Genomic DNA, 12421 nt, shown 5'->3' with positions numbered 1-12421 from the left:
CATGGTGAAACCCAGGGTCTACTAAAATACAAAATTAGCCAGGCGTGGTGGTGCACACTTGTAGTCCCAGCTACTTGGGAGGCTGAGGCAGGAGAATTACTTGAAACCAGGAGGCAGAGGTTGCAGCGAGCTGAGATCATGCCACTGCACTCCAGCCTGAGTGACAAAAGGAGACTGTATCTCAAATAATAATAATAATAATAATAATAATAATAATTGTTTTTTTCGAGACAGGGTCTCACTCCCATTGCCTAGGCTGAAGCGTAGTGGTGCCATCTCAGCTCACTGCAGCCTGGACTTCTTGGGCTCAAGCGATCCTCCCACCTCAGCCTCCAGAGTAGCTGGGACTGCAGGCTCGCACCACTATGTCCAGCTAATTTTTTTGTTGTTGTTGAGACGGAGTTTCGCTCTTATTGCCCAGGCTGGAGTACAATGGTGCTATCTCAGCTAGCTGCAATCTCAGCCTCCCAAATAGCTCAGATTACAGGCATGCGCCACCACGCCTGGCTAATTTTTTTGTATTTAGTAAAGATGGGGTTTCACCATGTTGGTCAGGCTGGTCTCAAACTCCTGACCTCAGGTAATCCACCTGGCTCAGCTTCCCAAAGTGCTGGGATTACAGGTGTGTGCCACTGCGTCTGGCCTAATTTTTTTATATTTTTAGTAGAGACAGAGTTTTGCCATATTGCCCAGGCTCGTCTCGAACTGCTGGGCTCAAGTAATCCTCCCTCCTTGGCCTCCCAAAGTGCAGGGATTACAGGGGAGCCACTGTGCCTTGCTCCCATTTCTTATTCTCTCTCTTTTTTTTTTTTTTTTTTTTTTTGAGACGGAGTCTCGCTCTGTCACCCAGGCTGGAGTGCAGTGGCAGGATCTCGGCTCTCTGCAAGCTCCTTTTCCCGAGTTTACGCCATTCTCCTGCCTCAGCCTCCCAAGTAGCTGGGACTACAGGCGCCTGCCACCTTACCCGGCTAGTTTTTAAAAATATTTTTTAGTAGAGACGGGGTTTCACCGTGTTAGCCAGGATAGTGTTGATCTCCTGACCTTGTGATCCACCCGTCTCAGCCTCCCAAAGTGCTGGGATTACAGGCTTGAGGCACCGCACCCAGCCTATTCTCTCCTTTTAAGTGATGATGAAATGAAGGCCAGGAAGTGGTAAAATCTTTTGAGGTAACACAGCACCTTGGACATAGGAGGTGCTCGATAAATTTGTTTTATTTTATTTTATTTTTTTCAGACGGAGTTTCTCTCTTGTTGCCCAGGCTGGGGTGTAATAGCGCAATCTCGGCTCACCGCAACCTCCACCTCCCAGGTTCAAGCAATTTTCCTGCCTCAGCCTCCCTAGTAGCTGGCATTACAGGCATGTGCCACCACGCCCGGCTAATTTTGTACTTTTAGTAGAGACCAGGTTTCTCCATGTTGGTCAGGCTGGTTTCGAACGCCCGACCTCAGGTGATCCACCCGACTCAGTCTCCCTAAGTGCTAGGATTACAGGCGTGAGTCACCACTCCTGGCTGATAAATATTAATTACTGTTTATGAGGGGCTTTTAAACTTGTCATACCATTTATTATTACAGTATTCCCATTTTTACAAATGGGGCAACTGAAGCTTAGAGAAGTTAAATTGCCCAAGGTCACAGAGAAGTAGAAATTCTACCTCAGGCCTGTCTGCCTCCACCATCAAGTGACATGCTAGAGAAATTCAAATCTCTGTAGTCTGGCCTGAAGAGAACAGAGAACAGGAGGAGTACTACTTATTTCCAAAGGTGTTCTAGGTCCAGATAGGAGTTATTACCTGCAGCCTGCTTTCATTCAGGTTCAGTACCCCAGTGTGGTGCCTTGGCTGAGCCTCTGACCATGCAAGGTCACCTGGGCCAGGGGATGTTTAATGAGTAGGGTTACCTCCCTAAGCCTCAGGCTGCAAGATAGGCAAGAACCTCTTAGTTTGCTTATTGCTATCTCTGGTGGTGCAGTTTACAAAAATGCATCTAGAACATCAGTCCAAACCTAAGCAAATGTAAGACAAAGTGACATTGAGACAGACATTTGAGAACTATATTCTATCAATACTCTTTTTGTTTTGTTTTTTTTTTTTGAGACAGAGTCTCACTCTGTCACCCAGGCTGGAGTGCAGTGGCATGATATTGGCTCATAGCAACCTCCTCCTCCCGGGTTCAAGAGATTCTCCTGCCTCAGGGTCCCGAGTAGCTGAAATTACAGGTGTCCACCACCACACCCAGCTAATTTTTTGTATTTTCAGTACAGACAGGGTTTCACCATGTTGGCCAGGCTGGTGTCGAACTCCTGACCTCAGGTGATCCACCCGCCTCAGCCTCCCAGAGTGCTGGGATTACAGGTGTGAGCCACCGTGCCCAGCCTATTGATACTCTTTAAAAAGTGTCAAGGCTGGCCGGACGCAGTGGCTCACGCCTGTAATCCCAGCATTTTGGGAGGCCGAGGTGGGTGGAATAATTGAGCCCAGGAGTTCAAGACCACATTGAGCAACATGGCGAAACCCTTCTCTACTGAAAATACAAAATTAGCGGGGCATGGTGGCGCACGTCTGTAGTCCCAGCTACTAGGGAGGGCTGAGGCACGAGAATCCTGGAACCCGGCGAGGTGGAGGTGGCAGTGAGTAGCTGAGACTACATCCATGCACCACCATGCCTGGCTAATTTTTTATATTTTTAGTAGAGATGAGGTTTTGTCATGTTGACCAGGCTCTTCATGAACTCCTGAGTTCAGGCAATCCACCCATCTTGGCCTCCCAAAGTGTTAGAGTTACAGGCATGAACCACGCACCAGGCCTCAATGTTAATTTCTTGATTTTGATCATTTTATTACGATTAAGTAAAATATTAACATTAGAGGATGCTAAATGAGGGATATAGGGAAACTCTACTATTTTTGCAGGTTTTTAAGTCCAATATTAGGTCAAAATAAAAAGCTTATAAATTACACACGTTAAAAAATACTTTGTTGGTGGGGTGCGGTGGCTCACGCCTTTAATCCCAGCACTTTGGGAGGCTGAGCAGGCGGATCACTTGAGGTCAGGAGTTTGAGACTAGCCTGGCCAACATGGTGAAACCCTGTCTCTACCAAAAATACAAAAATTAGCCATGCGTGGTGGCGGGCACCTGTAATCCCAGCTACTCTGTAGGCTGAGACAGGAGAATTGCTTGAACCTGGGAGGTGGAGGTTGCAGTGAGCCGAGATTGCGCTACCGCACTCCAGCCTGGGCGACAGAGCAAGACTCCATCTCAAAAAACAAATGAACAAACAAAACAACTGTGTTATATAAGGTCTTGTTCCAATAAGAATAAATAAACAAGAACAAAACCTTTAAATAAGAGATCTATAACTGTGTAAAAAGAAATAAAGCTAATGCAACAAATAAATAGTAAGTGGGTAGGAAAAAATTCACTGCAAAGTAAGCAAGAGCAGGAAGAATAAAAGAAAGCCAAAAATAAGGCAAGGTCGGCCGGGCGCGGTGGCTCAAGCCTGTAATCCCAGCACTTTGGGAGGCCGAGACGGGCGGATCACGAGGTCAGGAGATCGAGACCATCCTGGCTAACACGGTGAAACCCCGTCTCTACTAAAATACAAAAAAACTAGCCGGGCGAGGTGGCGGGCGCCTGTAGTCCCAGCTACTCGGGAGGCTGAGACAGGAGAAGGGCGTAAACCCGGGAGGCGGAGCTTGCAGTGAGCTGAGATCCGGCCACTGCACTCCAGCCCCGGCGACAGAGTGAGACTCTGCCTCAAAAAAATAATAATAATAATAATAATAAGGCAAGGTCAAGTACAATTGCCAGAGGCAGACATACAATTTGGCTCTAAGCTTCTGAACAGCAAGAAGAAAACTTGATTACTTGAGTTACAATGTGTGTAAGAGAAAAAAAGTTAAAATTTACATCCATACATGGAGTCCTGTGCATTTCTTAGAAAACTGTATTATAAAATATTTAGTGATGGGTGAGGAGAGTCATAATATATTAATGAAAGAAAAATTAACAAATTGGCCAGGTGTGGTGGTTCACACCTGTAATCCCAGCACTTTGGGAGGCCGAGGTGGGTGAATCAGGAGGTCAGGAGTTCAAGATCAACCAGGCCAAGATGGTGAAACCCCATCTCTACTAAAAATACAAAAAAATTAGCTGGGCATGGTGGCGGGTGCCTGTAATCTCAGCTACTTGGGAGGCTGAGGCAGAGAGCTGCTTGAACCCGGGAGGTAGAGGTTGCAGTGAACCAAGATTGCGCCACTGCACTCCAGGCCACAGAGCAAGACTCTGTCTCAAATAAAATAAAATAAATCATAAAACAATAAGTAGTATGTGAAAGCAATGGGTCAGTGGATTATGCAAGTTAAAAATTGTTTTTCTTTCTTTTTTTTTTTTTGAGACGGAGTCTTGCCCTGTCGCCCAGGCTGGATTGCAGTAGCGCCATCTCAGCTCACTGCAACTTCCACTTCCTGGGTTCAAGCGATTCTCTTGCCTCAGCCTCCCCAATAGCTGGAACTATAGGCACCCACCACTGTGCTCAGCTAAGTTTTGTATTTTTTTTAGAGATGGGGTTTCACCATGTTGGTCAGGCTGGTCTCAAACTCCTGATCTGGTGATCTGCCCGCCTCAGCCTCCCAAAGTACTGGGATTACAGGAGTAAGCCACTGCTTGGTCAGGCTTGGTGACTCACACCTGTAATCCCAGCACTTTGGGATGCCGAGCTGGGAGGATTGCTTGAGGCCAGGAGTTTGAGACCAGCCTGGGCAATATAGAAAGATCCTTGTCTCTACAAAAAAAAAATTTAAACATTAGCATGGCATGGTGGCGCCTTTAGCCCCCGCTACTTGGGAGGCTGAAGTGCGAGGATCTCTTGACCCCAGGATTTCAAAGCTGCAATTAGATATGATCGTGTCATGGCAGCACTCCAGCTTGGGTGACAGAGTAAGTTCCCATTTCTTTACCAAAAAGTGTTTTTCTTTCTAGCTGTTTCAGTTTTCTATTGCTGTGTAATAAATTGCTACACATTTAGTGGCTTAAAATAACATACCGGCCAAGCGCGGTGGCTCACATCTGTAATCCCAGTACTTTGGGAGGCTGAGGCAGGAGAATGGCTTGAGCCCAGGAGTTTAAGACCAGCCTGGGCGACATCTCAAGACTGTGTCTCTACAAAAAGATAAAAAATTAACATGACGTGATGGTGCACGCCTGTAGTCCCAGCTACTCGGGAGGCTGAGGTGGAGGGATCACTTGATCCAGTGGAGGTTTAGGCTGAACCGTGCTCTTGCCACTGCACGGCAGCCTGGGCGACAAAGCGAGACCTTGTCTCAAAAACAAACAAACAAAAATCACCGCTGTAGAGCAGAGTTTCTTTATCTTGGCATTATTTACACTTTGGCCTGGATAATTCTTTGTTGTGGGGAGTTGTCCTGTGCATTGTGGAATGTTGAACATCATCATTGGCTTTTACTCTTAGAGACCAGGATCATCCCCCAGTTGTGACAACCAAAAAAGTCTCCAGACATTGCCAGATGTCCCCTGTAGGGCAGGGACCACTACCTGAGAACCACTGATCTGTAAGAGCAAAGTGTAAATCAGGTGAGATATGGATGAAACCACTCCTAGATGCAAATTGCAGCTCTACCGATCATGGCTGTGGGTAAATTACCTCATTTCAGCCTTATTCAGTTTCCTCAGATAGAAACTGAGGATATCATACCTACCAAATGTGGTTTTTGAAAAAGGTCAAAATAGTCTGGGCGCGGTGGCTCATATCTGTAATCCCAGCACTTTGGGAGGCTGAGGCGGGTGGATCACCTGAGGTCAGGAGTTCCAGACCAGCCTGGGCAACATGGTGAAACCTGTCTCTACTAAAATACAAAAAATTATCTGGGCATGGTGGCGCACCTGTAGTCCCATTTACTCGGGAGGCTGAGGCAGGATAATTGCTTGGGCCCCAGAGGCAGAGGTTGCAGTGAGCTGAGATCGTGCCACTGCACCACAGCTTGGGCTACAGAGTGAGACTCCGTGTCAAAAAAAAAAAAAAAAAAAAAAGATAAATAAAGCATGCAAAGCACTTTGCAGAGTGCTGTATATGGTAAGCATTTAAAATATGGTAGCTACTAATGTTGTCCAGACCATAGTTGAGACCATAAGTATTTCCTTATGACCGTCACTCATTCATTCAACAGATATTTATTAACTGGGGTCTGTGTGCCCGATCATAATGAGCTCTACCTGAATTGCCCCTCAGATCCTTATTTGGTGCATATAATTATCATCTGTGTTTATTTATTTATTTATTATTTTTTGTTTTGAGACGGATTTTCACTCGTTGCCCAGGCTGGAGTGCAATGACGCAACCTCGGCTCACTGCAACTTCTGCTTCCCAGGTTCAAGCGATTCTCCTGCCTCAGCCTCCCAAGTAGCTGGGATTACAGGCACCCAGCACCACGCCCAGCTAAGTTTTTGTATTTTTAGTAGAGACAGGGTTTCACCATGTTGTCCAGGCTGGTCTTGAACTCCTGACCTCAGGTGATCCACCCGCCTCGGCCTCCCAAAGTACTGGGATTACAAGCATGAGCCACTGCGCTTGGCCGTATTTATTCTTTGTGAATGACATTTTTTGGGAAGCTGGGGGTCTCGCTCTGTCACCCAGGCTGTAGTGCAATAGCACCATCATGGTTCACTGTAGACTCCAACTCCTGGTCTGAAGTGATCATCCCGCCTCAGCCCCGCTGAGTAGCTGAGACTGCAGGCACACTCCACCACAATGGCTAAATTTTTCTTTTTTTTTCTTTTTTTTTTTGAGACAAAGTCTTGCTCTGTCACCTAGGCTGGAGTGCAATGGCACAATCTCAGCTCACTGCAACCCCTGCCTCCAGGGTTCAAGTGATTCTCCTGTCTCAGCCTCTGGAGTAGCTGGGATTATAGGCATGCGCCACCACGCCTGGTTAATTTTTTTTTTTTTTTAATTTTTGTAGAGACGGGGTTTCACCATGTTGGCCAGGCTGGTCTTGAACTCCTGACCTTAAGTGATCCACCCGCCTCCGCCTCCCAAAGTTCTGGAATTATAGGTGTGAGCCACCGCACCTGGTGCACACTGGCTAAATTTTTAATTTTTTTTGTAGAGATGGGGTCTTACTGTGTTGCCCAGGATGGTCTCGAACTCCTGGCCTCATGTGATCCTCCAACCTTGGTCTTCCAAAGTGCTGTGATTACAGGTGTAAGCCACTGTGCCCAGCCTGTGAATGGCACTTTTATTATCAGCATAATATTCTATCACATCTATTTTTATTCCTGGCCCTGACCTCTCTTCTGGGATTCAAATCCACATGTCTAGCTATATGTCCTCTGGGGAACATTAAATTTGGCAATTAGCCCAGTGCCTAGCACCTGGTAAGTCTTTCCATAAAAATTAGCTATTACCGATCATCGGTGTCACTTTTTAGTCCCTGCTGTCTGATCCACCTCCTTTTGCTGCTCCTCACTGGGTTCCCAGTGTCACGTATTTTCTTTTCTATTTTTTCTTTTTTGTTTTTTTTTTGAGACGTTGTCTCACACTCTCGCCCAGGCTGGAGTGCAGTGGCGCCATCTAGGCTCACTGCAAGCTCCGCCTTCCGGGTTCACACCATTCTGCTGCCTCAGCCTCCCGAGTAGCTGGGACTACAGGCGCCCGCCACCACGCCCGGCTAATTTTTTGTATTTTTAGTAGAGACGGGGTTTCACTGTGTCAGCCAGAGATGGTCTCGATCTCCTGACCTTGTGATCCGCCCGCCTCGGCCTCCCAAAGTGCTGAGATTACAGGCGTGAGCCACCGCGCCCGGCCAGTGTCACGTATTTTCTATCAGCAGCCGATTTGTTGTCCCTGTGGGGAGCCCAGAAAACCCAGCCCAGTTCTCTCCACCTGAAGCGATGATAATGAAGACACTCCCATGCTAAGCCCATACGGCCCCAAACAATCAGTTTTGGTGGGGAGAATTTGCTAGCAGAAGGCAGGACATAAAGTTCCCACAGCAGCCTCACTGGTTGTGGCAGCAAACCATTCCTGAGGCCTGGCCGGTGCTTCCTGGCACAGCAGGGGTCCGTGCAGAAGAGCTAGATTTATTCCATTAATATACCGTTACAGCAACAATGTCTGCTGAGTACTCTGGAACTGTAATTCACATTTCCCAAGTCTGTAGTAGGGATAATTTGGAAGCAGGGCAGCACAGTGCTAACCGGCAGGCTCTGGGTGGGACAGACCTGGGTTTGAGTCCTAGTTTTACCTTTCGCTGTCTGCATTATAGCCAGCGAGTGGCTCCATCATATCTCTCGGTATCTTCACCTGTGGAGTCGGGGTGATGTTAACGCTAGTTAACATTTATGGAGAGATTATTGTTCAGTTAAAACTCAGAAAACGGGGCGCGGTGGCTCACGCCTGTAATTCCAGCACTTTGGGAGGCCAAGGTGGGCAGATCACCTGAGATCGAAGTTCGAGACCAGCCTGGCCAACATGCTAAAACCCCGTTCCTACTAAAAATACAAAAATTAGCCGGGCGTGGTGGGGCGGGGGGGCGTCTGTAATCCCAGCTACTGGGGAGGCTGAGGCATGATAATCGCTTGAACCTGGGAGACGGAGGGTGCAGTGAGCCGAGACAGCCCCATTGCACTCCAGCCTGGGCAACGAGAGCAAAACTGTCTCAAAACGAAAAACAAAAGAAAAAACACAGTAAATTGTCCCTATTTGACTACTAAGAGCTATTTTAAAATAGAATTTATCTAAGTACAGTAAGGTATAATTATCCCCCTACACCCGTTACAACCCTTGATGACACTAAATAAATAATACATGAATATGGTTCAAAAATGGGCATCAGAGTATAAAATGAAGAATGGTTTCATTTTCCACCCAAATTCAGCAATTTCATAGGATGCCAGGCTCCATTCTAAAGCCTTATATGTATTCAGTGCGCTGAAATTCAACAACCTCACGAGGTAGGTATAACCATTAATATTAATTCTAGGCGGGGCGTGGTGGCTCACGCCTGTAATCCCAGCACTTCGGGAGGCCGAGGCGGGTGGATCACCTGAGGTGGGTAGTTCGAGACCAACCTGACAAACATGGAGAAACCCCGTCTCTACTAAAAATACAAAATTAGCCGGGCGTGGTGGCGCATGCCTGTTATCCCAGCTACTCGGGAGGCTGGCGCAGGAAAATCGCTTGAACCCGGGAGGCGGAGGTTGCAGTGATCCGAGATCGCGCCATTGCACTCCAGCCTGGGCAACAACGAAACTCCGTCCCCCACCACTCCCCCCCAAAACATAATGATTCTAAAGGGAAGCAGAGGGATAGGGCGGAAAAGTGCCAGCAAATCTAACAGGCCTCCACAAGCGTCTTGAAAGTTTGAGAAGCTTAGGGGTCGGTATATGTGATTAACTGTCAAACAAGAATATTCGCCGGGTGTCCGAAGTGCGATCCCCTGGGGCGCCACACTCGGAGCCTACTTGAACCCAGACAGTCCCTCCCTGGGCCAACGAAGGACCCAATTCCCGCGCCCGGGATCCAGCTTCTACGTGGTTTCCCGGGAAAAGACAGTGGAGGTCCGCCGCCTCAACCAGTCTTGTTAGAGTGGCACAAAAGCGTTCGGAGTGACTGCCACTGTAGCCACTCAACGCCGAGCCCAGGCCTGCTTTTGCCGTTAGAGTGAAACTTTCCATTGGTGGAGTCACCCCGAAGGAGGCGGGACGGAGCGGGAAAGTCCTGCCTACCTTGGTCTTCCCAGCCAATCGCAGCATCCAGGTCGCAGAAACCAGGCGGCAGCCTCCGGTTCGGTTGCGCTGTGCGTAGTGGTCTGGGAGACCTGAGGGCGGGGCCGGGAGCAGGCCCCGGGCTGTGGGGAGGGTACGTTTCCCGCGGGCGCGCGGAGTGAGGACGGTGACAGCCACGCGCGCGCATACGCGCCCGACTGCAGCGCGGCCCCGCGACCCTAGTCTGCCGCTGAGAGGCGCGCAGAGTCTGGGCCGCTGCCGTCTAGGGTTCCCGGCCCGAGGCGTCCCCTGCATCTCCGGCCTGAATCCCGGAGTGCCAGGTCGCGCCTGCACCGACGGTCCCGGCTCCCGTGCCCTCCCAGGAGCCGTCAGGGCCCGCCCCCCAACTCCGCTTTCCGCCCGGGCAGGGTCCTCGCGGCCCATGCTGGCCGCTGGGGACCCGCGCAGCCCAGACCGTTCCCGGGCCGGCCAGCCGGCCACCATGGTGGCCCTGAGGCCTGTGCAGCAACTCCAGGGGGGCTAAAGGGCTCAGAGTGCAGGCCTTGGGGCGCGAGGGTCCCGGGCCTAAGCCCCGAGCCATGGCTGGGGCCATCGCTTCCCGCATGAGCTTCAGCTCTCTCAAGAGGAAGCAACCCAAGACGTTCACCGTGCGGATCGTCACCATGGACGCCGAGATGGAGTTCAATTGCGAGGTAACCGGCCGGCGGCCCCGACTGCTGCGGTGACAGTCGAGGTGGAAACTCGAGAGGTTCTCTTTATATCATCTTAATGGGTGTAGCTAGAGACGGGCAGAACCGGAAGGAGCCAACTAGGCCCAAAACCTCATGTTAAAGATGATTGCTGCTTTTTTTAGGGCTTTTGGGTTTTAGCATTTCCTGAATGTTATTTTCATTCATTGTTATTGGAAGAAGCTGGATGCTCCTGTGATAGAAAATTCCGGATTTCAGTGTCAGGCTTAAGTTAGGCTTACGCTTAAACGCTTGAAAGTTTATTCTTTCATTAGGTAATATTGTTATGTACCCAGGTATTAGAAGTTGCGTCTTGTTTATTGGAAAGCCAATACTTGTTTTCCTTTTCTAAAGCTTACATATTCTGGAAAAAAAACCCTTTGAAGAACGATATAATATCTCATACTTACTTTCCACATAGTTTCCAACATGATGATTAACAGCTATCAGTTGTTCAGTATTTTCAAAGTGCCAGACATTTGCACATTTAATCCTCAGAACAAAACCATTTATCTAGTAAATGGCAAGGTGGGGTTTTGAACTAAGCTCACAGCCGGTACAGTACTGCTTCTCAAGTAATTTAAGTTCTTGCTACTAAAGGTGTGGTTTGTGGACCAGCAGCATTGGCAGCAGTAACCAAGGGTTGGCATGCTTTTTCTGTACAGGACCACATAGTAAATATTTTCAACTTTGTAGACTAGAGAATCTCTGTTGGAGCTATTCAGCTCTTCAGCTCTGTCACTGTAACACAAAAGCAGCCTTAGATAAGATCAGCTTCCAGCATGACAGCTTAGGGAACCCACTCCTCTGTAAAACTGGTGAAAATTCTTTCGTTTTGAGACAGTCTCACTCTGCCACCCAGGCTGGCATGCAGTAGTGTGATCATGGCGCACTGCAACCCCGACTGACCTCCGTGGCTCAATCAGTCCTCCTGCCTTGGCCTCCTGAGTAACTGGGACCACAGGTGTGTGCACCACACCTGGCTAATTTTTTTTTTTTTTTTTTGAGATGTAGTCTCGTTCTGCCACCCAGAGTGCACCGGGCTGGAGTGCAATGGCGCGATCTCGGCTCACTGCCACCTCCACCTCCCAGGTTCAAGCAGTTCTCCTGCTTCAGCCTTCCAGGTAGCTGGGATTACAGGCATGTGCCATCACGTCTGGCTAATTTTTCTATTTTTAGTAGAGACAGGGTTTCAACATATTGGGCAGGCTGATCTTGAACTCCTGACCTCGTGACCAGCCCACCTGGGCCTCCCAAAGTGGTGGGAAAGTGGTGCTATTACAGGTGTGAGCCACCGTGCCCAGCCTCACCTAGCTAATTTTTGTAGAGACAAGGGTTTTGCCATGTTGCCTAGGCTGATCTTGAACTCCTGACCTCAGCAATCCGCTGGCCTTGGACTCCCAAAGTGATGGGATTACAGACGGAGCCACCATGTCTGGCCCAAAAATTCTTTATTAAAATCAACTATTTAAACCTTCTGGCAATGGTCCTGAGGGCAAACAACAAATGAAACACCTATTCAAGAAAATCTACAAATTCGGTAAGAAAGATGAGAGGATATGGTATTTGAACCAAGATCATTCCCTCCTTACCCACTCCTAGCTTAGTGAGGTAGAGCTTCTACTCCAGACTATTGCAGACCGAAACATGGGGCACCGCTCCCTCAGCTCCCAAATCAAATGCTTTCTTCCCAGGAAAAGCTGGACATCAGCATTTCTTATCCTACCCAGAGCTGCTTGTTGCTGAGGTTAAAACCTGTGTGAGTGCAACTGAAAGTTGGAGCTCCCTTTTTTTTTCTTTTGAGATGGAGTTTTGCTCTTTTTGCCCAGGCTGGAGTGCAATGGTGTGATCTCGCCTCACCGCAACCTCCGCCTCCCAGGTTCAAGCGATTCTCCCACCTCAGCCTCCCGAGTAGCTGGGATTGTAGGCTTGCCCCACTACGTCTGGCT

The 12421-nt window shown here is 48.7% G+C and overlaps 2 protein-coding genes across 2 annotated transcripts in view; one reads left to right on the top strand and one right to left on the bottom strand.

The window, feature by feature from the left end:
• LOC108517567 (transmembrane protease serine 13-like) overlaps nt 1-10251 on the bottom strand; it is a 20623-nt gene extending 10372 nt beyond the window's left edge. The window contains exon 1 of the mRNA XM_017855570.1: nt 9745-10251. Within this exon, the coding sequence (XP_017711059.1) occupies nt 9745-10227 (483 nt within the window). The 5' untranslated portion in view covers nt 10228-10251. The remainder of the gene's footprint in view (nt 1-9744) is intronic.
• The window catches only part of NF2 (NF2, moesin-ezrin-radixin like (MERLIN) tumor suppressor), a 101731-nt gene continuing 99172 nt past the window's right edge, over nt 9863-12421 (top strand). Inside the window, 1 exon segment of the mRNA XM_017855529.1 lies at nt 9863-10436. Within this exon segment, the coding sequence (XP_017711018.1) occupies nt 10323-10436 (114 nt within the window). The 5' untranslated portion in view covers nt 9863-10322.

Source organism: Rhinopithecus bieti, unplaced genomic scaffold (assembly GCF_001698545.2).
Source record: "Rhinopithecus bieti isolate Rb0 unplaced genomic scaffold, ASM169854v2 scaffold_36959, whole genome shotgun sequence".
NCBI lineage: Eukaryota > Metazoa > Chordata > Mammalia > Primates > Cercopithecidae > Rhinopithecus > Rhinopithecus bieti.
This window is presented reverse-complemented; position numbering and strand designations above follow the sequence as displayed.